Source organism: Sciurus carolinensis, chromosome 3, assembly GCF_902686445.1.
Source record: "Sciurus carolinensis chromosome 3, mSciCar1.2, whole genome shotgun sequence".
Classification (NCBI taxonomy): Eukaryota; Metazoa; Chordata; class Mammalia; order Rodentia; family Sciuridae; genus Sciurus; species Sciurus carolinensis.
This window is the reverse complement of record NC_062215.1, coordinates 135,621,088-135,647,291: the sequence shown is the minus strand read 5'-3', so window position 1 is coordinate 135,647,291 and position 26,204 is coordinate 135,621,088. Positions and strand designations below refer to the sequence as shown.

Sequence of the window (26,204 nt, the reverse complement as noted above, 5' to 3'; positions counted from 1 at the left end):
AACAAAAGTAAAGCTATTACTTATGCATAAATTAATTACATTTTCCATCCAATCAATAGAGCAATTATTTACTCCCTTTCCATGTGTTCTTTTAGTTCTAATGACAGGTATAGGATGATTCAACCCTGGATCCAGGGGGTAGAATTTGCAAGATCAAAGTTACAAATGTGTCAAATACCAGAGAAAGTTATTAGATTTGGAAAAAAAAATGGAATGGCTCTATACAGTACAGATGTGCATAGCGTATAAAATACTTTTAATCAGATTTGTGCATTATGAGTTAGATCTTTTAAAAAGCATATTCCAGTTTATTGATTTCTCTTCATTCTGTCAGTTGATTGAAATAATGACTGAAAGACAATTCAGAACCATGCATTGTATTTTATTTTCCTCATTCATTCACTCAAATTAGCAATCATTTGGGGCAGGTATGTGTGTGTGTGTGTGTGTGTGTGCACATACTCTTGCGCACCTTTCAATATATGTGCTGAGGATGTGGGGCCAGAGGTGGAAGTATATGATAGATGACAAAAACTCAGTTGCTGTCCTAAAAGACTCATAGACTTCATACATTTATTTATTTATAGAAATGCTTTATTTATATTTTTCTCTGCTTCAAATTAAAACAATGACTCATCTCTTATCTCATTATATGTATGACAAACCAAGCTACATAATCTCATCTAACTATGCCAACAAAGAATTTCCTGTGGTGTTTCCAAGCAAACCTTACAGAGACTTAAAAGAAACTCAAGAAAAATACAGAAAACCTCATTTTCTCAATGCTACATTCTTAGCATTTGCATTTCAAAACATTCTCAAGTCTAGAGCTTTATAAATTCTGCACTTCTCAGATGTTATCTTGGGTAAACTAACTAGAATTCAAGAGAAAGGACCTGTTTCCTCAGCTCACACCTTCCATTGAGCTGCCAGAGAGCTGCACAGGCCAACATTGGTTATCTGCAGGCAATTCTCTAACAATCTGATTACTGTAATTTAATGAATTATGACCCTTTCTTTTGCATTTGGCCACAAACAGTGTGTAAACCTGATTTTTATTTTAAGAATGAATAAAAATGATATTGATCTAGGCAATTTCTACAGACTTCTTGAGAAGAATGAGTTATTTGGTTTTTAAAAAAATATTGTCTCCAGTTGGGGACATAGCTCAGTGGCAGAGCACTTGCCTAGTATTTGTGAGGCTCTGAATTCAATCCCCAGCATTGCAAAAAGAAAAAGAGGTGAAACTTCTAAGATTATTGTCTTGATGTTAAAATTCCCATTTATTTCTTCTATAGCACAACTGTTTATATTACAGGAGTTTTATTAACAACGGTTACATTAAGACAAATAAAATAGTTTTAAAAACAGTGAAAGAGCAAATGAGAAACAATGGCCCATTATGGTGAAACTTGAGTGATGCCACCCAGAGAGAGAATATTATTATTATTTCCACTTTGCTAAGTTTTACTATTTTAAATGTCTCTTTAAATAAAATATCTATATCTATGTATGTATGTTATATGTACATATATATGTATGTATGTATATATATTAAAAGATATATATGTAGTTCAAATCTTTTATTGATGTGTTTAAGTTAAAAAACTCTATTTATCAATATCAAATAAATTTGTCATTAGTTTGTGAAAGTATAACAACTAGCAACAAATTTTGAATATTTTCCATGTGCTTGTATGTCCTTCTGTTATATTGAAGCTATTTATCCTCTTTTACAATAAGGAGCAGAGGTTGGGAGATTGGGGGGATGTATCTTGCCTGCATTAACGGCACAGGGTAGAGAGTGGAGGGGATTTTGAACATAGCTCTGTCTGTATTTCAGAACACATGTTTAGACTGCCCTGCAGTCAGCTCCAACAGACTTCTCCAAGCCAACTCTGCTTCCCAACTCTGCCTTTGGTGCCATCTTGATTGTTTGAAACTGGATATGGTGAAAATGCAAATACCAGGGAAAGTGACAAACACTAAAAATTGGGAGTCTGCTTCCAGAGAGGCTGTTTGTCATTCAGGACATCACTGCACTCACTTGCTGTTTTGCACTACAAAAATGTTTTCACAATTTTGAAGTTGTTTTCTTTTAATTCCTCAGATTCTTGTCACAGCAGAAGTTGAAGAAGAAGTCTCTGATGACTTAATTCAGTTGGGGGTTACTAGAAATAAAATCATGACAGCTCAGTATGAATGTTACCAAAAAATTATGCAAGACCCCATTCAACAAGCAGAAGGTAACCCTATTTCATTCTAAATGCATTTGATGAATTTTTAAAAGAAAACTCTCCTGTTATATCATTCTGCGTCTATTATTAAAATGACTTTGTTGCTTGTTTTTATAATATATGTGCAATTTTAACTATTTATTTATGAAAATATTTTGCAATGCATTCTTTTAGAAAAATCTAATCAAAATATATGAGAGTAATCTTTTTAGAACCATCTTTTTTTATAGTTTAAGGATATTTAAAATACCAAATATATAAATAGTAATACAATGACACAAGTCTCAAATCATTGACAACTCACCTTTAGTTCATGTAATTTCTATTTTTTTTTTTTTGTAACCTGCTTGATAGGAACTTGCATAACAAAATGATGAGTACAGAAGGGTCTTTTTCATAATAGACACACTTTGTGTAATATTATGCTAGCAAATCTAATGACGTCTAAGAGCTTTTGTTTCCTTAGGATATTCTTTTGCTTTTTTAGAAACTCACAGAGGGTCTACTAAGCACCAGACATTTGTCTAGATCTGAAGATGCAAAGATAAGTAACAGAAATATTGTTGCCATAATTAGAAAAACAAAAACAGACCCTATGTTTTTTCTGGCAAGCATAAAGGGTTATCTCCAAAATATACAATGCAAAACTCACAATGGAACAAAGCAAAATGTAATCTCTTTAGATAATTCAAAATTTTTAAAACTCTCAGGGGAAACAAAGATTCCAACATTTTTAATGTTATAATGCATTATGTTTATATATGAATGAGTTGTTCAAAGTAAAATATTAACATTCATAATTGTCATATTAATTTGCTTAAAAAAGAAAAAAAGGCATTTTTCATGTTGAAAAACTTTTAGAGTCAATGTAACTGAACAATATAATTTATTAATCTTTGGAGAAGTATTGGGGTGTTATAGCTGTACCAGTATTCTTTTTATATATATTATTCTTTACAGTAAAAAGTATGTTTTAAAATATGCCAATGACAAATTATCTGATTATGTCAGATAATGAATTCAAGATCACTGACTAATTCATATTAGGACTTCACAACGCATTCTGTAATTTGTGAAAAATAGAAAGCCTTGCAATAAAGAAGCATCTTTCTTTTAACTTTGTATTTCTAAAATCCGTTTGACCACAGAAACTTTTTCACTGGAAAACCTACTCATATCTCACTCAGATGCCATCAAACACACTAAAATTCTAGACCATTCCATTTATCATGCTGCCAGTATTGTAGTTAATTAGATAGACTCCTATAGCAGTGACATCGGCATGTTTGAGATGTTTTCTAAAATTATATCATGAAAAATTTCTTTGATAGGCTATAAACTATATTTAATTAGAAATATATGTTTGCAGACTAATTAAAATAACAGAAGAGAGAACTGTGTTCATCTAAGTTGCTTTTCTTAGAAATTGCTATCATTTAGACTTTCAGGCCATCAGAATTTTTCTACTCTCTTGATAGCTAGATTAATTTCAAGATTACTGTGCAAACCTGTTAAAATTAATAAATATCTAATGCACCTTTCAGGGTTCTACCTATATCTGACAATTCAGAAAAACTCTTTTTTTAATTACATAGTGTTATAACATTGAAACTTTGACCAGTTGATTTTTCTATGCCTTTAAAATATCTGTATAGTTTTTTTTTGTTTATTTATTTATTTTTAACGTTTACATAGGGTAATGATGTTTATTTTTTTTCCCTTCCCCCCCCACCACTCCCACCCCTCTTTTCCCTCTATACAGTCCTTCTTTCCTTCATTCTTGCCGCTCTCCTTAGCCTAACTCTAAACCTAACCCTAAACCTAATGCTAACCCCTCCCAACCCCCATTATATGTCCTCATCCGCTTATCAGCGAGATCATTCGTCCTTTAGTTTTTTGAGATTGGCTTATCTCACTTAGCATGATATTCTCCAATTTCGTCCATTTGCCTACAAATGCCATAATTTTATCATTCTTCATTGCGGAGTAATATTCCATTGTATAAATATGCCACAGTTTCTTTATTCATTCATCAACTGAAGGGCATCTAGGTTGGTTCCACAATCTGGCTATGGTGAATTGAGCAGCAATGAACATTGATGTGGCTGTATCTCTGTAGTATGCTGATTTTAAGTCCTTTGGGTATAGGCCAAGGAGTGGGATAGCTGGGTCAAATGGTGTTTCCATTCCAAGCTTTCTGAGGAATCTCCACACTGCTTTCCAGAGTGGCTGCACTAATTTGCAACCCCACCAGCAATGTATGAGTGTTCCTTTTTCCCCACATCCTCGCCAACACCTATTGTTGCTTGTGTTCTTGATAATCGCCATTCTAATTGGGGTGAGATGAAATCTTAGGGTAGTTTTGATTTGCATTTCCCTTATTACTAGGGATGTTGAACATTTTTTCATATATCTGTTGATTACTTGTACATCTTCTTCTGTGAAGTGTCTGTTCATTTCCTTAGCCCATTTGTTGATTGGATTATTTGTATTCTTCGTGTAGAGTTTTTTTGAGTTCTTTATAGATTCTGGAAATTAGCGCTCTATCTGAGGTATGGTTGGCAAAAATATTCTCCCACTCTGTAGGCTCTCTCTTCACATTTCTGATAGTTTCCTTTGCTGAGAGAAAGCTTTTTAGTTTGAATCTATCCCAGTTGTTGATTCTTGCTTTTATTTCTTGTGCTATGGGAGTCCTGTTAAGGAAGTCTGATCCTAAGCCAACAAGTTGAAGATTTGGACCTACTTTTTCTTCTATAAGATGCAGGGTCTCTGGTCTGATTCCGAGATCCTTGATCCATTTTGAGTTGAGTTTTGTGTAGGGTGAGAGATAGGGGTTTAATTTCATTCTATTGCATATGGTTTTCCAGTTTTCCCAGCACCATTTGTTGAAGAGGCTATCTTTTCTCCATTGCATATTTTTGGAACCTTTGTCTAGTATGAGAAAATTGTATTTATTTGGGTTTGTGTCCATGTCCTCTATTCTGTACCATTGATCTACCTGTCTATTTTGGTACCAATACCATGCCGTTTTTGTTACTATTGCTTTGTAGTAGAGTTGAAGATCTGGTATTGCAATACCCCCTGCTTCGCTCTTGCTACTGAGGATTGCTTTAGCTATTCTAGGTTTTTTATTCTTCCAGATGAATTTCATAATTGCTTGCTCTATTTCTGCAAGGTACATCATTGGGATTTTAATTAGAATTGCATTGAATCTGTATAGCACTTTAGGTAGTATAGCCATTTTGACAATATTAATTCTGCCTATCCAGGAACATGGGAGATCTTTCCATCTTCTAAGGTTTTCTTTAATTTCTTTCTTTAGTGTTCTGTAGTTCTCATTGTAGAGGTCTTTCACCTCTTTTGTGAGATTGATTCCCAAGTATTTTATATCTATGTAGTTTTAATGTTAGAGGCTCTTCCTCTTCACAATGGAGAGAAATGTGAGATCATTAAACATTCTGCTCCATTTGAAAATGCAAGGAAGAAAAAACTAGAATTTGGAAGAAGGGCCTACATCAGTACTTTTTGGGGTGAAAATGATGAAGCAAGAATATTGGATGAATTCATTTGTTTGTTTTAAGAAATACTAAAAACTTTTCCTATGAATACAATTGTAAAATAATACATTTTCCTGATTTCACATTTTTTAAAAATTTCAAATCAAGAGACACATAAACACTTATTTCTAAATCTCATCTAGAAATTACTTTTTCCTATAATTACTTGGTGAAAAAGCTACTTAATTGTTGTGAAATTCATGTATTTTTATTTTCCATAGACAAGCATTTTTCCTCCATCAGTGAGAGACCATGCTTGAGGCTTCATGTCTTTGGTGTAACTAGGAACTAGTTGTCTCTAATTTTATGTCCCCTTCCAGGCATTTACTGCAACAGAACCTGGGATGGCTGGCTATGCTGGAATGATGTTGCAGCAGGAACTGAATCAATGCAACACTGCCCTGATTACTTTCAGGATTTTGATCCTTCAGGTAAAAGCAGAAACTTATATACAAATCTCCTTGATATCTATCTAAAAAGCCCTACATTAATTAAACTGTTGCTTTCTTTCTTTTTTCCTTTTCAATTTTAAAGAAAAAGTTACAAAGATCTGTGACCAAGATGGAAACTGGTTCAGACATCCAGCGAGCAACAGAACCTGGACAAATTATACCCAGTGTAATGTTAATACACACGAAAAAGTGAAGGTAGGTAATGCTCATGAATTGAAATTCACTCTGGCAATCTAAACAGTTAGTTGTCTAATACAGCCCTGGAGAAAATTTAGCCAGTGTTCCATTCCATTATAAAGCCATTTCATAATAAAATTTGAGAAACAGTGAAAAAAATAATACCTGTGGAAAGAATTATTATTGATTCTGTCATTACGCTGAGGAAACAGTCCTATTAGGTAATGGTGTATTTACAAGTCAATGTCTAAGTGTTGGAGTTTCAAGTTTTCCAAAGAAAACATACCTGAAGGAGATTTTTTTAAATGTGGGGAGCTCTCATTTGAGGTGAAATACTAGAAGTACCTCAGAAATTGTGTTTAAGTAAACAGGATCAGTCCAGCATGTTTTAAACAGTCCTGGTCCCTCAGCAGAGACTTTCTTTCTGACTGGCTGGTAGACCACCCTCACTCTGGCTCCTACTTTGAGCACTGCGCATTAAGACCAATGTTAATTTGTGTTTGTCCTAATAATAAAACTTGATAGAAAGTGCCTAAATAATTTACACTGGCATGTTTGTATAAAGGCAATTTGTCACTGTGATTAAAACAGTGAGTCCTGATATCTTTTCTTTTTCTGCCCTTTGCCTACTGAATGACCTTGGGAAAGTCAGTTAATGTCTCTCTGCCTCAGTACCCCAAGTATGAAATTAGATGACAATGGATTTCTCCTAATGTCTTCAGAAGACTTTACTTAGTGCAAGGAAAACACTTCAAAGACTAGAATATAGTAAGCATTCGACAGCTGCCAGCTATTATTATATTTATGACATGTATTCCCTGTTATTCCAAGAAGTGTTCAAAGGGAATCATAAAAATACAATATAAGATGGTAGGTTAAAGTAAATGGAAAACAGAAAAAGAAGAAAATGTAAAAAAAAGAAAAGTTAAAAAAAATTGTACAGATCATAAGATCTTATAAGCTGCCATATTAAAATTTGCCTCTCAACCTCAACTTTAAAAAGAAAAAAGAGAAACTCCAATTGGAAAAGAAAGCTTTTTTCTGGCATTTAAGTCTGAATAAACCAAATCACCTAGTAGCATTTGATTTTAAATATAAAATGCTGGTTTCATGGACTATATGACCAAGATCAATAGAAGTATTACTTTATAGACTTAAAATGTGGCTTCTAACTTCTGAAATAAAGGGCATATTATTTATAAATTTTGATAAGTTACTTGATAAATTTTTATAGATATTCTTTATTCCAGATGTATGTAAGTATCTATTGGCTTGCAAGCAATCATTGTAAGGCTATTAGATCACATGCTTTCAAAAACAGAATCTATTTGATTAAATTCAAGTGCATACACATATAGGATTATACATGCTTATATGGTGTTAATATCTGTATAATTTTTTATTCATATAAATTATAGACTGCACTGAATTTGTTTTACCTGACCATAATTGGACATGGATTATCTATTGCATCACTTCTTATCTCACTTGGCATATTCTTTTATTTCAAGTAAGTACATTAATAATTCTTTTTTAATTTACTAATGTCTTCAGTGAATTCAAGTCATGTGTATGATTATATCACATGTTGACAAGATATATAAAATATAGCTGTCTCTTCATGTTTTAAAAAATCGAATATTTAAGATAAGTTGAAATAAGTTGAATTTATTTTGATTTGGTAAAATATAAAGAGAGGAGATTGAGGAAATATCTTAACCCTAATTTTACAAAATGAAATTAGTTATATAAGAATCAAGTAAAGTACTGTGAAGGGAGTCACAACCAACTTGATTTTGTCCTAAGAATTGTCAAATATCATAGGTTTCTAGTTGATTGTTCAGCTTCTCAGACAGTTTTAGCATCAGTATACATGTGTAGAACAGCAACCAGAATTTTCTGTGAATACTGGTAGTAGTATTTAATATATATTATTGAAAATAAAATTTAACCATATTATGCTTTAGTTATTTTTCTTAGTTTGGGGGATCATCATTAAAATAGTTAAATTATACTTTCAATTTACTTGCATTGCTTTTGAGGGGCAAAGACACAGTAGCTCCAATTTCTTAAATCGATAATTAAATTTAAGTTTATAATAAGGTAACTTCTATACCTTTACTTGCATGTATTACATTATACCTTTACCACATTCTTTATAATTTTGATCACCGCTAGTGATTGCAGAATGCAGTGTGATAAGAGTCAGTAGCTGTGTTTCACCGTATTTTCATCTCCATTGTTGTCATCATGGCCTTCTTTCTCTTCTTTCTCTCTTTATCATCACAAGCATCAATGACCACCTTGGAGCATTAGCAGCTACAAAGGTATCTGGAGTAGCAGTACACCAGAATAAGACAAATTTAGAAATTATCAGATGGTTCGATTTTTAAATATATATATATATATATGTGTAGCTGCACCCCCAGTCTTAAGACCATGTGTCCATCAAATATTTGAACTATATTGAATAAAAAACTAACAATTAATGATTATGATTATGCCTCTTGGGTTCAATGTTGAGGCCTCTAGAGATTGCATCAGAATCACCAGATTTGTAAATAAGCACCTTCTTCAGTATTTTTAGCGTCAGTTGTATGAGAATACTTTCAATAGCAGTATCTAGGCACCACTTAAAACTGAAAAATGACCCTTCTCTCAATAAAACCAATTAAACATTTGTATTCTTGTTTAAATGTGACATTTAATTTAGCAATTGTATAAAATTATATTAAAGTTGAAAAGAGTTTTTAAATCCTAAAATATGAAAAATATTTCTTAGAGATTACTATATTATATTTTACAAATTATTGAAAGGGTTTTTTTTGCTCAAAACAGACTGCTGGTTCTCAATTGCATATTTCATAATTAGTATGTCACATCAGTTGCATATGAACAGCTTATTAAAATTTTATTCCTTTAATTTTTTTTAAATTAATGCTTTGGAGTAGGAAAAGTTTTTATAATTTTCTAAAATATTTAAAATATCTGTTCTAAAGAATGGAAATAAACTTTCTCAGTTCTGCAGAACTTCAGAATCTTCAGTTCTGCAGTAATAAGTTAATAAAAAACACTGCAATGGACATTTTCAGCCATAACTTTCCCATATTTTGCAATATTTTTTTAGGCTATGTTCCAGAGTTTGGGAATTTCTTGGTCAAAGGGTATATATCTTTTTATGACTCTTGAAATACATCATCTCAAAAGTATCTCAAAATCAACATGTTCAAAAGAAATTTATAATTTCTACCTCCTCCAAATCCAAGTTGGCTTTCTTCCAGAGTGACCCGTCTTTAGCAATGACATTACAAGAAAGCCAGTTGCATTTATTGGAAATTTAGGAATAATTGGTAATGCCTTTCTCTCCTTTCTTCTCCCTAAAATCCTCTTCCTAGACCTTTTGAAATCCCTCCAATCTAATAAGCTTGCTGAAATTCATCTCTATGGCAATCACCACCAGTCTTGTCCTAGGTAGCTTTTATTCAAGTACAAGCAATGGATCCAGAATATTTTCAAAGATTTAGATTAAAAGTAGATCTCATATTGTCATTTTTACTTTAAAATTTTCAATATCCTATTACAATTCTTATAAAATCAAAATCACCAACATACCTTGATTTCCTTTGTGCCTGCTCCCTAGTGCAGTTAAATGATGCTAAACTGATGCTAAATTTTAAATGATGCTAAGATGATGCTAATCTTTAGCATCATTTCCTCAAAATCTTGAGTTTCTTATTATAGTATTTCCAAAATTGCAACTAATTACAGTGGACCTGGGGCAAAATTCTAATACCATTTGGGAGATCACCATCTCTTCCAATTAAAAGCATTTATAACTAAGATTCTTCAGATTAAATGATCTCTTTTTATTTTGCATGTAATAAGTAAATTAAATTTCTGAAAGATAAATTTACAAAGGATAGCAATTATATTGCATGCCAAAACCAGTAGTCAGGGAACAATGGTCTCCTAGAACTCCCTGTGGTATGTCCCCAGACAAGTTTGAATTTAGTAAAGATAGGAATAAAGTCCTGACCAATTCCAGGGTGTAATGCAAAATTAACGAAGTTTCTTTATTGGAAAGATTCTAGACTTTAATGAAATAAACACTCGCTGTGAACAAGCAAGACAATCGTGAACTGCCAATGAAGCAATGCTACCAAACTGTACCAGACACATATGATGTTCAATTCTAAATTTCTAATCATAACATTCAATCACCCAGTTCTCACTGTAATAGGAAAACACTGTTCATAGAAATTGGCTTATTAGAGTGCTGAAGAAATTGGAGAAAATAATATAAGCTGATCACAGCATACAAAGGGCACAACATATGACTTCAAGAATCCAAACGACTTTGATTGGGAATGAAGTTTGTATAATAACAAAGAGAGATGAAAATATTTGGCTCAATTAAAAAGAAAAGAAAAGTAAAATCTAACAGCTAAACAAAATACAATGACAGAAATTATATGCCAGCCTGTTAGAAGTGTTGAAGTGGGTTATTTCTATACTGGATTCATAGCTAGACTTGATGATCTACAATGATCCTCTGAAGCTCAAGAGTCTATGAATGAAGCAGTAGTTTAGAATTCATTATGAGTTATTTCTTAAAATCAAAATATAATCTCAGTAACAGGGAATCTTGTATTTGTGAAAGTATTTTTCAAGCTAAAATCAATTTACATAAGTAAATTTTTATATAGGTAAACACTATTTATTAGAAGTTAAAGGAAAATCTGGAGATATCTATATATAGAGAGAGGGGATGGTGAGAGAAGATAGTGGGGTTTGCTAAATTACTCAACTGACCTCAAACTAGCAATCCTTCTGCCTCAGCCTCTTGAGTAGCTATAATTACAGGCTTGTGTCACCATGCCTGACTGGTTCAATATTTTTATATCTGTATTTATAGATAGTTTATTCAAAACATGAATGCTATTCAAATAATATTCACAAGGAATTTTAAGTTTTAAAGCTAAAAACTTGAAATCCCAGAATTACTTTAGCTATGGAAATTTTTTTTAAAAAAATCTTTAATTGTTTATATACCTAAAAAGTATATTAAAGATACAATCTATATACACATTGCTTGTTCCAAAAAAGAGTCCAGAAATTTAGTGTCATTCCAAATGTTGTCCATGTGTTCCACATATCTTGCTATTTAGAAAAAGAACAAGTTTTTTTCAAAATAAGGTAAAGATCCCTGTATGCAAAAACTACATATATTTGTTATTTACTAAATTTTCCAATCTTAAAAATCATGTATATAGCATGCTACATAATCAAAACCTTTTTAAACATATGGAAGTCTTGCCAATAAAGAAAATGTGTTTCTTGACTTCCATATGAAATAAAGCATAGAGTTTCAATCACCTTGTTTATCTTAAAGTTTATACTGAAAGTACATTGTTCATTCTCTACAGTGGAATAAAAACTGGAATCTTTGAATAATGAGCTAGTACAAGTACACACTTGAATTTGGCATAACAATTTTGATGGTTATTTTAAGACCATATTAGAACCATGGGATATATTTGAATCTTGTTATCATCACTTACTAATAGTGATCTTAACCTGATTCTGCTTTTAAGTGAGCTTAATTTTTTTTTTTTAATAATGGGTCATGATGTTTTTAAAATTATTGGACAAAGTAGACTTACACAGTCCCTGGCATGTAGGAACTGTTCAATAAATGGTAGGCTTTCCTAATGTCCTCATTAGTCTGCTTCAATCATCTGGGCATTTCAACTACATTTAGGTAGTCAATTCAGCATTACCTCTATATGATAGTAATGCAAGCTAAAGCAAATAATCAAAGACCCAAGTAAGTACTATTATGGAGCTACAAAGAGGAACACAGAGGAAAGAAAGACTGATTCTGACTCACAGAATTAGAGGATTCCTGAGATGATTCTATCATTCAAACAAGTGCTTTGATGGGGTAGAATTTCAGCAAGTAGAAATTGTAAACCTTAAGTCATGAAAAGATTATCTAGTCTAATACCTAATTTAAATTATTTCCTAAGTAATTAACTGGCTTTTCCAGAGCCCCTTCCAATCTTTCTATTTGGCTTTGTCATTTTATTTGAATAAATTGTCTTTTAAAAATGAATAACTTCAACAGAAAGAATCAAAGCTACAAATTATTTTCTTTTTTATTATATACTCTCAGGCCTTAGGAAAGACATCAGGAACCCTCTTCAGGGCAGACTAATGAATGGCATTTAAAATGCTTTTTATGTGTCTAGATACCCCTGCCAGAAAGTGTGTTCTCTACAGGCACAACTGCTCCCAGCTCCTGCCTTGGCCATTTACTTGCTTCATATGAAGCACATTTTTTTTTTCCTTCTCTAAACCCAAATTTAGAATCTTTTCAATGCAGATAATGTTAGTATCTACCTCATAGGTTTGTTACAAGTGTTGATATAATAGCAGTAAAATCAGTGCAATGCAGTGCTAAGCAGTGTCTGGTTCAGAAAAAGTTATCTATAGGGCTGGGGGTATAGCTCAGTGGTAGTGTACTTGCCTAGCATGCATGAGGTCCTGCATTCAATCTCTAGTATCACTGAAAAACCAAACAAACAAAAAACCCACCAAATGAGACAGACATCATTACCCTATGTACATGTATGATTACATAAATGGTGTGAATCTACATCGTGTACAACCATAGAAATGAAAACTTGTACTCCATTTGTGTACAGTGAATCAAAATGCAGTCTGTAAAAATAAAACAAAAAAATAAAATAGAAAAACTTAAAAAAAAAGATTTATTAAAAAAAAAGTTATCTACTATTGGCATTGTTATCACTCTTTCTTGTTAATCAATTAAGCTGTTTTAAAATAGATATTTAGCCCTGGCAGGCATATTGTGTTAATTGTATTTTAAAAACAAAATTAAGGTGTATTTAGTTATAGATGCACCACATTTATAAATAAATTGTTAGAATGATCATGTAAAAAATAAGTGAATATTAAAGAAAACTTTTTGTGAACTGAATTGGCAATATGTCAGAAGAGAATCAGACAAGTTAATAAAATTTATTTATGACCACAAAATATCATACAGCAGACCCTATGGTTGAATTCACATTAGAGAATTTAGTCTTTGAATTTAGAACTTTCTAATTCTTAATGCACAGAACTATCTCCTGAAACGAGGAAAGCTATTAGGTTGAACAGGAAGAACTTCACAAAATTAGCTCCAAGAGAATTTTGCCTCTTTATATGTCCCAGAGTTTAGCATAGTACCTTCCACTTAGTAGACACACTCAGGTTTTTGAGGAATGAAGACATGCACTGGCTATGAAGATGATTTCTAGGACTGACTTTCTCATGCCTTCTCTGTGACCTTCAATAAAACCTTTGAGTTTGTCTGGCCTTTGTTATCTACAACAACAAGATTTAGACTAAGACTCTAAAATTCTAATCAGAAGTGATTGAGTGAAACAAGCCGGGAGACTGCAGCTAAACTGAAGGATCAGAGCCATGCCAGTAAGTGCTCAAAATGAATGGCTCATTAAGCTTGCTCCTGTAGAGCCAAGGTATGTTGGTCTGCTTTTCGTCACAGTGATAAATACCTGAGAGAAACAACTTAGAGGAGGAAAGATTGATTTGGGCTCATGGTTTCAGAGGTTTCAGTCTATGGTTGGCTGGCTCCAAGGGAGCCATGGCAGAAGGGTGTGGTGGAGGAAACTGCTCAGCTCATGGAAGAAGGAAAGGAAAGAGAGAAAGAGAGAGAGAGAGAGAGAGAGAGAGAGAGAGAGAGAGAGAGAGAGAGAGAGAGAGACATCAGATACACAAGAAATACATTTACCCTTCCAGGGCACATCCCCAATGACCTACTTCCTCAAACTAGACCCATCTTCTAAAATTTCCACAACTTCCCATAATGCCATCAAACTATTAATCTGTCAATGGATTAATCCACTGAGGAAGTCAGAGCAGTCATGTTCCAATCTCTTTCCCAAAGCCCCACTTCTGCAAATTGCAGCATTGGGACCAATCCTTTAATACAGGAGACTTTGGACACTCCAGAACCCAAAAATAACCCAAGGGCAATAGTAATCATTAGTTTTATTCCAGTCTACCTGGAAGCAATTCCTAGATGAGCATATGTTTCGCATAAAGTTTTTGTATATAAAAACAAAAATCTATCAGCATCTTCTTTCTGTTTCTTAATCCAGTTCCTCATGCTGCAGTCATCCTTGGTTAGTCTTTGGTAGAAGAAATTTTTTTCTCCCTTTGGTAATTAAGGGTCACTGATCCAACCTAATAAAAAAGCAAGAACTATACAAAATGTTGACTTAGGGTACTGTTTGTTATTTTGTGTTTAGAAAGGGAAGAGAAAAATCTACTACTCATCCATGCTTTAAATTAGAAACAGAACATGAAGCGCTATTCACCAGATATACTTGTTTTATATTACAGTCAATTAAAGGAAAGAGTCAGAGCAGGAGATAAAAAGAAAGAGAACAGAAAGGGAGGGAAGGAGAGAGAGAGAGAGAGAGAGACATAACTTTGGGGTTTGCCAAGCCCTGAGAGGCAATGACTCTTACTCATAATGATCTTTGGAAAAACAAAGCAGAACCCTTTAGATAAAATAAATGAATAAACTTTACTGGAATTAGTTACAAATTATGTTTTAATTACTGTTTAAAATCTGAAAGCATAGCAAGTCTTTCTCTTTCAAGTCAGACAAAAGTTTCTATCTTCTTTCATATAAAAGAGAGCATGTGATATTTGATTTGTATGGGAAAAAAAGAGGAAAAGAGGCTCTTTTTCTTTTCTCTTTTTGTGAAAGAACATCATTGCTGACACTTCATTCATTCTTTTTAAAATTTTATTTAATTTATTTTATTTTTAATTTTGGTGATGCTACCTGTGGTTTGGACCCAAACCTTGCACATTCTAAATAAGCACTTTACCACTGAGCTACAGACATCTTTGCAGACAGTTCAGATACTGACTCTAAACAACTTTAAAGTCAAGTTGCATACTTGCACCTACAGAATTCATAATATCTTTTCTAGGCAGTTACCAAAGATCTCAGATAAAATTCAGTCAAAATAATTATCCAACTTGTAGTCCAGAGCATTCTCAACTTAATTACTGAAATAACCCTTAAATACTTGCATTATGCTTTTCAAGACAAATGATTCTCACCTTTTTTCTTAGATTATATCTGAATATATTTCATCAATATTTTGAACTTTAATCTCAGTTCTACTTTTATGTATATCTTTAATTAAAGACAGTATAGTTTTTTTTTTTTTTTCTCAAAGCTATAATTTTTCTCCTGAAAACTGTGCGTGATACAGCCTTTGACTAGTTAAAGGAATCCTACATTGAATCTCACTATACAAATCACTCTGATGTGCCTGTTTTGGTAATTCAGATCCTTCACTTAAGTACTTTACTGCTAACCCTGGAGATCTGCACTGTCAGGAGTCTGACAGGGCTGAGTTCAAAAGTAGACATCTAGTGTTTCCTGAATAGCATACTTGTCAAAGCCTGCCCACCATTACCCTTGTTTTCTTAACTCTATGGTGCGATTTTTCATTTAGACCTTCCTTACGCACTGAGATTCTAAAGAACATCCTATTCTGTTGTGTGCATGCCTCCCCAGGTGTCCATCAGCTTAACATGGGTGTTGTTTACTTAAATATAGTTTTCTTATAATAGTTTGTTAAATCATACTTATTCTATCTCCAAATTTGTTATTTGTAATCAATGTTCTGCAAAAGTCATCCTTTTCACACTGAATGTAATGAGAGTTGAAAACATTTCTATTAAGTAATGGGAGTGCTGGTTGGAAAACTTTTAAACTGAAATTTATTTAATTTTCCCATTAGAGTATCAGATTTGAAATGACAGAGGAGGGCAATAAGTAATGGATTTGCTTTAAAACAAAACCCATTTCTGTTATAAGTTAATTAATTGGTATTACTGGCCAACAGAGGAAAGTCTCAAGTATGGAAATATAAAATAGAAATTGCTTTAGAGAAATTGGACTTACTTTAAACAATAAATGTATAATTTAAAGCTATAAGTGCATGTTAAAGATTATATGTCCATTTTATTGATATTTTCATAATATGCAAATTATTTATAGTATATTTCATCTATTTTTATTGATCAAATTAAAACATGAGTGCTATAGGCTCAAGGGCACATGCCTATAATCTTGGTAACTGAAGAGCCAGAAGCAAGAGAATATCAAGTTCAAGGTTAACCTCAGCAATTTAGCAAGGCCCTAAGCAAGTTAGTGAGACCTCTCTCAAAACATAAAGGCTAACATATAATTCAGTGATAGAGTGCCCCTGGGTTCTAAATTTTGCCTCTAATAGGGTGTTCATTTGGTTGGGTTCCATGAGCAAAGAAGCAAACATAAATAATAAAAGTGTGCCTAAGTTTTCATGGGAGTAGAATGGCAACAAATCATTTTAACAAAGCTGTTAGTCTATTTCTTGACACAGAAATTGTATACTTTTTGCTTCAAAACTTAATACTTTTAAGGAGAGAATACAAAGAAGCACCATTTTCTCCCAAAAGTTATATTTACCAATCTGTTTTTTTAGTTTTGCATATATAGTTTATTCCTCATGTTCACAGATATGACCCCATGTAAGAAAAGAAGTCAAAGTAAGTCCTTAAGACTGTAGCATCCTGTTAGCATTTAGTATCTACAAAAACTAGGAATGGCTGGATATTGGGCTGCTAACCTTTGCAGATGGGAAGTTAAGATGTCAAAACTGAGAAGGTCTTAAATTGAGGAGATGGAGATATAAGAAAAATAAAGAATACAAAACAGTGTTCCAGTAGTAGGCAGGAAAAAAGATGTAACCCAAGACAATGTGGACGCAGAATAAATTAGTTTCTTTAAATTTAATTCCCTTCATCTATAGAATATGTGGGTGGGGGAAACAATTTGGACTTTAGCTTTGTCTTCTGTCACTTGTCCACTTTGTCAGAACCCTCAAAAACATTGAGCTCAGAACTTGACTCAGGGTGTTTCCTCTGTAATAATTTTCTCTCATTTTAGTTCTATCTTGAGTATGGCTCCTGCCACCAGGCCCCAGACTTTGTCAGGCTTTGTCAGATTATCAGACTTGCTCTCTGATAATCCTGTTTGATTTCTTAAAAGCACATACCAATACTGGGAATCATACTATTAAATTTATATGTCTATTTCTCTTCCACTATAATAAGAATAATATATCAGGGTCTTGAACTGGATCATTCACAACTGTTTCCCCAGAATCTAGTAACAGTTTCCAGTAGATAAGTGTGCAACAGTAAATAGTAACTAAAGGAATAATTAAGTAGATAAAAGCCTTATGGCTTCTTTAAAAACATCAATATTCAAATTAAACAGATCACCTAATAAGAGTATGATCTTGAGCAACTTACCTCAATTTTATTAAAGGATAATGATATTTTATGGGGTTATGAGATAAGATAGAGACTTTAAAGTGTTTATCTCTGTGCCTGGGTTGTATTAAGGGCTCAAGAAATGATGGCTCCTATTATTCTAAATTTTGCCTCTACTAGGGTGTTCGTTTGGTTGTTTTTATGGTATAAGAATCATGAGACTGACTGTTTCCTCTTTTCTCAGTTTTCTGTCCATTGGGAAACCAGAAAGAGCACTGGTGCCAGGGCAGTTCATAAATGGAAGGACAGCGGTTGGTCACACATGCAGCCCTGAACTCTCATTTACATTGAATAAGAAGCCCTGCAAGGACAGGGAACAAGGGGACATGACAGGGAAGAGCTGCCATTTCTCCAGAGGGCCTGTCCTTTAGCACCCTGGTGGAAACATTCATGTTCTTTCTAATTTGTCCAATTACAAGCAGCCTCCAAAAGACAGCAGTTGGGAAGAGCTCATGTCTACTCCTCATTAGTCAGATGACTATCAACCCCAGCTTCCATTCAGTAGACAAAGCATAGAAATACTGATTTTACTATTTTATTAAATTTGTTGTTTTCTGCCTTTATTTCTGGTAGTGTTTAGGTTGATATGAACTTTCCTTTCAAATATATGATTTGTGCTTTTTGGGGACTTATATATTAAATCAGATCAACTAGAATAAGAAAGCAGTACTTTGTAAACTGGGATATATTTACATTGCCCGTATTCACTTCTTCCATGATTTATTTTGCTCATAATTAGTGTTGAGAAAAGTAGTTTGGAAATTTTTAGCTCCTCTCAAAATGGAAGGGCTGCAGTCATGGCTCAGTGGTAGAGCACTTGCCTAGCATGTGTGAGGCACTGGGTTCAATCCTCAGCACCACATAAAGATAAATAAAGGTATTGTGTCCATTTGCAACTTAAAAAAAAATAGGATTTTTTTTTTTTGTCATTGATAGTGGTGAAAATTTTGAAGATGAAATGGTATAGTGTTAGGGATCATAATGATAGCAAATGTAGTGATTTGGAGACAACCATGGAAGGGATGAAATTCTTTGCAGAAAGTAACTTATGTGCTAGATCTGTTTCATTTTGTGGAAATTATCTTCCTAATACTGAAGTATTGTGCTTTGTAACAAAAAAATCACAGGTTCTTTGTTGGGAGTTACTTAAAACATACATGTTTTAGTATAGAGGCAGTATTTTATATTACTTGATGTTATTTTAATATATGTGACAGAAAATGATTAGACTACTTGATTAAAATCATTCATGTAATAATGATGTTAAAAAATAATAGCTAAGTTGACATGGAGTGCTCTCTATAGGCTGAAAGTTATGCTTAGCAAATGGTGTGATTTATGTCCCTTAACCTTCAAGCTAATCCTATGAAGATCCCTACATTTTAGATAAGGAAACTGAGGATTAAAGATCTTACATGATTCAAATTTCTTCTGTAAGTTGGGGTCAGGGTTCTGATTTGCTCTCAGATCAGGCAAAACCCACTCTGAATCACAAGCCCTGACTTGATACTACCTGCTTCTAATCATTCCAAAAGACAATTCAAAAAACATGGTTACATTATAGAATGTAATGGTTCTGTTGATGCCCTTGCACCAATTGCCTGTAACTTTTCTGGCTGAAATTGCATATTGAAATGTGTTCTAAAATAATTGTACGTGGAGAATGTGAAATGAAAACAATCCAGACCCTGAACCATATTTTCTATTCTGTGGTTATACTAGAATAGAAAGGGATATTATAAATTTGAAGAAAGCAGGGAGTTTTGTAAAACATTTCCTAAGTGTATACATAATTGCCTTAAATATTTTGATTAAAATAAGGACATTTAAAATTTAAAATAAGTAAAATTCAGTACATGCTAACACTGAAAAACTACCCCCTGAATTTTAGTCTCATTTAAACATATGTGTTTATCAATACATGCTCTTGGTTTTCATTCACAAGTTGGTTTTCTTATACCAATCCACTTACATACACTAGTGAATATGCTTTTAAGGAAACAATATGCATCTCTAGAAAAATCTGAGCCATTTTACCACTGTACATTGATGGAAACCATATGTTAGATAACAACTGTTTATATTTGTTAAAGTTTCACTGCACCTAGATGCAGAAGTGAGAGAAACTAAAACAATAGGTTAATGTTTTTGATGGTAGGTTATATTTTCACAACATGACTTGAAATGATTTTGCAATGATCCAGTTCATTACAGAAATCTAGACAACTACACTCAGTGTCAATGTCTCCAAAGCAGATGTGTGATTTGAGATGTATAGGGTGGATTATCTAGGATGATCAGTGTTTGGATAATTTCATAAAATATTCAAGTATGTTTATAATTTCTATAATGAAATGATTTCCAGTATCCTATCTTAAATATTTGCTTAGTTTTGATATCGAGCTTTCAAACAATTTTAAGTGTTTCATTATTTGCCCATAATTACATCGTTGGAGTCTTCAAAACAGAAATGCAGCATACCACTTTCCCAAATATTAAGAAAATAAGATGTCATTTTTGTGTGTGTCTGTACTCACAACAATCACATCCTTCGAAGAGAACATATACCAGCAACTCATTTTTAAGTCCTTACCTTTTGAGATAGATTAAAGTAGGGGCAGGATGATGAGAAAGTGAGAATTTGGAATAGAATAGAAATACAGACTATATCGAGAAGGGCAGGACATTTAAATGTAGGCAAAGCAAATTTGCCTACACTTAAAATTGTTTTTAGGAACCAGGGATGTAGTTCAGAGGTAGAGCATTTAGCAAGGGTGAGATGCATGCTGGGTTTGATCACCAGTACCACAAAAATAAATCAATAAAATTGTTTTAAACTAACTATAGTTAGAATTTTATTTTAATTCCTTCCAATTTTTTCATGTGAATATTATTAATAAATATTATTAATATAAATAGTCACAATTAAAATATAAATGTTGCTTGTATTATATTTCCTAGTCTGTATCTTTCTTTGTTCTGTGTTCACGTATTGCTACTTTTATGTTTGTTTTCCTCTATTTTTATGTTTGTTTTTCTTCATTCCAATTTATTCCTTACAAATATTTCAGATTTTCTGCCTGGGCAATTTTCTAGTCTTTCAGTTATAAATTGAAATTTATGAAATTTTTGTTTGCACACACACACACACACACACACACACACACACACCCCTTAACCAATGGACCTAGATATAATGGTGTTCAGCAGAAAAGGGCAAAATAACCAGTTAAAGAAAACATTTTTTCCTCACGATGGTAGCTCAGCTGCTTATATTCTGTTGCAATATATATATATATGCATATTTGAATGGGCATGCAGTTCCTTCCTAAATAATACTTGGCACTCCGTAGACATAGAGTAAGCTCAAAGCAGGTATTTAAAAATAAGGTCACATAAACAAATTTTATGCTAACAGCATCCATCATAGAAGATGGTAAGCCACACATAACATAAACCATTTGGAAAGTATATTTTTTTACTAGAACTTTTCTACTATTCCTTGATTATTTTCACTCTCAGGGAAGAAAATTTCATTCTTTCTTTCATTGTTGAATTTTCTTCAGCAATAGCAAAAATTCTACTTTTTGTTCAAAGTTTTCAAAGATTTTTCTTTACTATAGAATGTCAATACTCTGTAGTACAAACTTGATCCCCACCTGCCTCTCATTAGTCCTATGCCCTTCAAACGGAAGTAAAAGTAAATGACTCTTTAACGTGATACCAGCAGTTCTCAACTCTTTCTATTTTGATGGACTTCAGCTAGATTTCATACACTTGCTGTTATATATGACTGTACTAACTACCTTGATGATTATTCTAAGAGCCATCTTGTCTTTCGACTCTTTCTAAGAATTCTCCATTAATACCATCCAAAGTTGTGGAAAGCATATATTGTCAATTCATAATCCTGATTTTGATTGCATTTGCTTCCATAGTCTTTAAAATATTCTAACTTTATGTAGAATTACAGATCTATAAACCAGAAGAAATTCCAGAGGTAATATAGCCTAAACTTTGTGTTTTTAAATATGCAACACCTTGATCTCTCATTCTAACATCCTGAGTGTGTACCCCTTTTAGGATAAAGGAATACAGTGATAAATTTAGGTGAAATTTCCTTAAAGACTTGAAAGTAGGAATTTTTTACCTGAATTGCACAAAATGTATTATCTAGGATGACCACATTCACTGTATAATTCAGTAAAATATACAAAATGAAATTCTATGTGAAATGATTCTTCACCTATCCTATATATATATGTTTAGACTTGACATTAAGTATTCAGCTTCAAGTGGGTTCCAGTCTATTTTCTTAAAATGTTACCTGTAACAAGCCTTCAAGGGATGCCTCATGAAGTGCTTGAGTCTGCCCTTGAATGTGGGTATGATAGTCATGTACAGACAACCTTAGTTTTTAAGCTAAAAACCATCATTGCTTATCATTAATGATAACATTTATCCTAAAATCTGTTTCTACATGAACGTGGCTGGTTCTTCTTCTTTATTTTATTTAAGATAAACTTCAGTAAAAGGTGGTGCTATTTTTAAAACTTATGTTTAGCTGGAGCAATGCAAAAAAAAAAAATCATCGAAGCACAGAAGACCTCATTGGTTGCTAAGTGTACATTTTTATCAATTCATCTATTCTAAATGCAATAATATCTTTCTCCTGGTTGGTCAGCATGATCAATACCATCACAATAAAACAAGCAGAACAAACAGCCTATGTGCTACAATGAAAAGCACATTATCTGTGTGAGAATCTGACAGACATCCAAAGTGTTCAAATTAATTAGTGGTGTAAGTTTTTGATTATTTAACTGCACTTGAATCTCAGTTTCTGCCTTTGGGAAATGAATTTATATGCTAATCATGCTCCCATATTAATAGAAGGAATTTAGGTATAGGTCTTGTATGGCAAATTCCCAATCCCTACACATTCCTAACTTTGCTAAGTAACACTTTTGCCTCTAGGTTTTAGGCAATTATTGGTTTACCCTAATAAAGATTTTATCATGAGTGAACCTTGGGGAGATTCTAAAATTAGAGCAGCTTCCCTGAATTGGAAATGTATCCTATTTGAATGATGTTTAATAAAAAGTGTGGAAACATTTTATGATGTCCAAACACTTTGTTTCTCTTGCCTTGTAGGAGTCTAAGTTGCCAAAGGATTACCTTGCACAAAAATCTATTCTTCTCTTTTGTTTGTAACTCTGTTGTAACAATCATTCACTTCACTGCAGTGGCCAACAACCAAGCCTTAGTGGCCACAAATCCTGTGAGTAAAACATGGCCTACCTTTTAGGTTCAAGGGGCTGGTGGGGAAGAGAGGGAGAATCCATGTGGGGATGGGGTGTTTGATGCATGTAGAACGTGTGGAAGTACACATGCATGTATGTTTTCAGGTCTGACATACAGAACATATGGAGCTATATTACAAGAAAGATAACTTGTTTCTCAATGTTCCTTAAGATATAAAAAGCAAATAGTAAAAGGAGGAATATATCTATTTCAATTATTTATACATATTATATAGAGTATGAGTTCATTTTATGGCTATCATCAGTGCGATGATGACTATATGACATTTACTCCATCCAATGTGAAAAAACAGTGTGACTAATTCTGTGTAACTATAAAAAAACAGTATTTGAAAATGTGAACTTCGATTTAAACTTTACTTTTTGTATCAGGCTAACATTAAAAAGAATATAAACCAGGAAAATAATGAATTATACACCTCCTATTTCAATTAACATAAAATTTTAAAAAGATTTGGCAAAACTTCATTGTCTCAAACATTCTGAGATTGTTTCCTTACAAGTCATTTTGTCTATTTTTAACATATAAGTTAAAATTGAGTTATATAATTGTATATATTTTATGCACCCTATGTGCTTGTGTATGGTATATTTTAATTAAAATATCTGCAATTATGATGTATATTAAATTTTTATGATTATCTGCTTTCATAATGTTTGTAGCTTATACTATAGTTTTGGACATGGATTTGTGTGTGTGTGTGTGTATAATGTAGTTTTTTCTTTCTTTCTTTCTTTTTTTTTTTAAGAGTATCTAGTTACTGAAATCAGAGAAGGAAAGGGATTTTCGCCCAATAGGTCAATAAACAACTCTCATTTGTGTTTTATGTGTGTTTTTAGGGTAATTTCCAAAGTCCTAAAATTCCCTTCATTGTTTGCTCATGTGCATCCGGATTGTTTAATCTTGTGTATGTTCCACCCTAAAGTCACTGGGTTAGGAAACACACCAGGGTATAATTAGCAATATAAAAAACTGGCTAACATCCTGTCATTTTAGACTGCATTTTTCTAGGACAAGGAGATTCAGAGTTTTGTCACAAAGTTGTAAAGCAAGTTTCTAAACCTTGTATTTTTTTTTACAAGAATGTTTTTTAATCCACAAAACATAAATTACAGTGTAATTATTTTAATACCTTCTTGGGAGAATGTATTATTTGCTTATAGCACCAATGTCCTGTGTAGAAATAAATTTTTCTGAAGCATATTCTAAATATTATCATTAAAAATAGTATATAGATTAACATTTTGTTGAAATCAAGAAACCCAATTTAAAATGAATATCTAAAAACCATAAAGATAAAAATTTGAAGTTGAGGTACATCATTCTATAGATAGAGTTGAATAACTCATTTTTACTTTGAGAAGAATTTTACATAGTATAGTATTTCACATAAAGTTGCATTATTTAAAATTCAATGTCATGCATTCTGCACATATACTTAATAAAGAAATGGGTTTTATAAATTCATGTAACAGGTGATATTGTACACAATAGTAAAAGTAAAATTGCAATTAGAAGAATTGTATTTTGTATGTAGTTTTGATTGAGGTTATATGCATATTAGCAAATCATTTTAATTTTCCTGTACTCAGTCTTTTATCAATAAATATATGCCTAAGGATAATGCATACCTCACAAAATTGCTATAAAGATTAAATAAAATAAAATATGTAAAATATTTTAAGCTAATTCCTATGTAAATGTTATTAATACTGTTCTATGATACTCAATATTTATTTTCCACTGCTTTTAATTCTAATTTTCTTTTTAAAGAAAGACGTTTATTTCAAAAATTATGATAGTTGCCTCTTAATATTTATTGACTTTCAGATTGGAAATCAGAGTTGATAGGGGTAATTAATTTGCCATATATTTCTGAGAGACATTTGTTTATTTCCTTCATCAAGGGAGTGACTCTCTCTTACTCTTTTGTGTTTTCATTATCCAATACTTGAACCTCCCTTTTCCTGTCTCTGTAAAAGTAGAGAAGAGAAAGTGGAAACTTCAGGAAAAGAGGAAGAGAAACCATATTTTTTTCTTCTTTATGCCCACACAAAGCTCTCATGTTTTGTATTTGGACAGGGTGGCCAATTACCTCATTATAGTATTATTTACTAAGTATTTTCACTAGTAGTATGAAAAATTAATATACTTCTATGTTTTTAAAATTCTTAAATATTTTTCTGACAGATTGAAACAATCAAGATATTCATGATTAAAATAGATGTAAAGTTATGTGTGGGTGAAATGCTTATACTTTTAATTACATAATGACCAGAGTGCACTAGACAAACACAAATCCTCTAAATAAAGTCAAATGGAGTTTACAGAATTTTCTGGGAGACATATCATTACCTGTCTTTAGAGTCTGTGGATAAAAATTTTAGAGGCACCATAAAATATGAAGACTAGCCATTTACAAATCTTAGTCATTAACATATAAAATTTTGTGTATAGTGGAATCATGAATAAAGACAGAAGATCATTTTCCTTTTCCCACAGATTAGTTGTAAGGTGTCACAGTTCATCCACCTTTACCTGATGGGCTGTAACTACTTCTGGATGCTCTGTGAAGGCATTTACCTGCACACACTTATCGTGGTGGCCGTGTTTGCTGAGAAGCAGCATTTGATGTGGTATTATTTTCTTGGCTGGGGTAAGTGCCCCTACATACCTCTGCTGATTCAACTCTTTAACAAAGGTTTGAGAGATGTGAGGCATTTTTGCAATAAAAATATAATTATTTTAATTATTTTTAAGAATGTCAGGTGGTTAACGTTTTCTTGTTGCTGTATATTGAAATGTTTAAACCAAAGGATCACTGGCTCATTGTTTTCAGTACTCACAGGTTGAATAATAATTCAGTGTCTTTTTTATATTTAATATGCCAATTAATAGTTTAGGTTGATGGAATATGTAGTGACTAAAAAATAAAATGAGAATCATGAATTAGGAATCTAGTCTTTGCTTAGTGTCAGTAATTGAATAAAGTCATGCAAAAAAAATCTATTTGTTTCCCA

At 32.5% G+C, this 26,204-nt stretch overlaps 1 protein-coding gene across 4 annotated transcripts in view; it reads left to right on the top strand.

Moving 5' to 3' along the window:
• The window catches only part of Calcrl (calcitonin receptor like receptor), a 98,906-nt gene that overhangs the window by 58,215 nt on the left and 14,487 nt on the right, over positions 1–26,204 (top strand). For all 4 annotated transcript variants that reach the window (XM_047545448.1, XM_047545447.1, XM_047545446.1 and 1 more), the window contains 6 exons: positions 2,111–2,246; positions 6,115–6,225; positions 6,329–6,441; positions 7,842–7,933; positions 23,014–23,140; positions 25,687–25,840. In XM_047545448.1, coding sequence (XP_047401404.1) covers positions 2,111–2,246; positions 6,115–6,225; positions 6,329–6,441; positions 7,842–7,933; positions 23,014–23,140; positions 25,687–25,840 — 733 coding nt within the window. The remainder of the gene's footprint in view (positions 1–2,110; positions 2,247–6,114; positions 6,226–6,328; positions 6,442–7,841; positions 7,934–23,013; positions 23,141–25,686; positions 25,841–26,204) is intronic.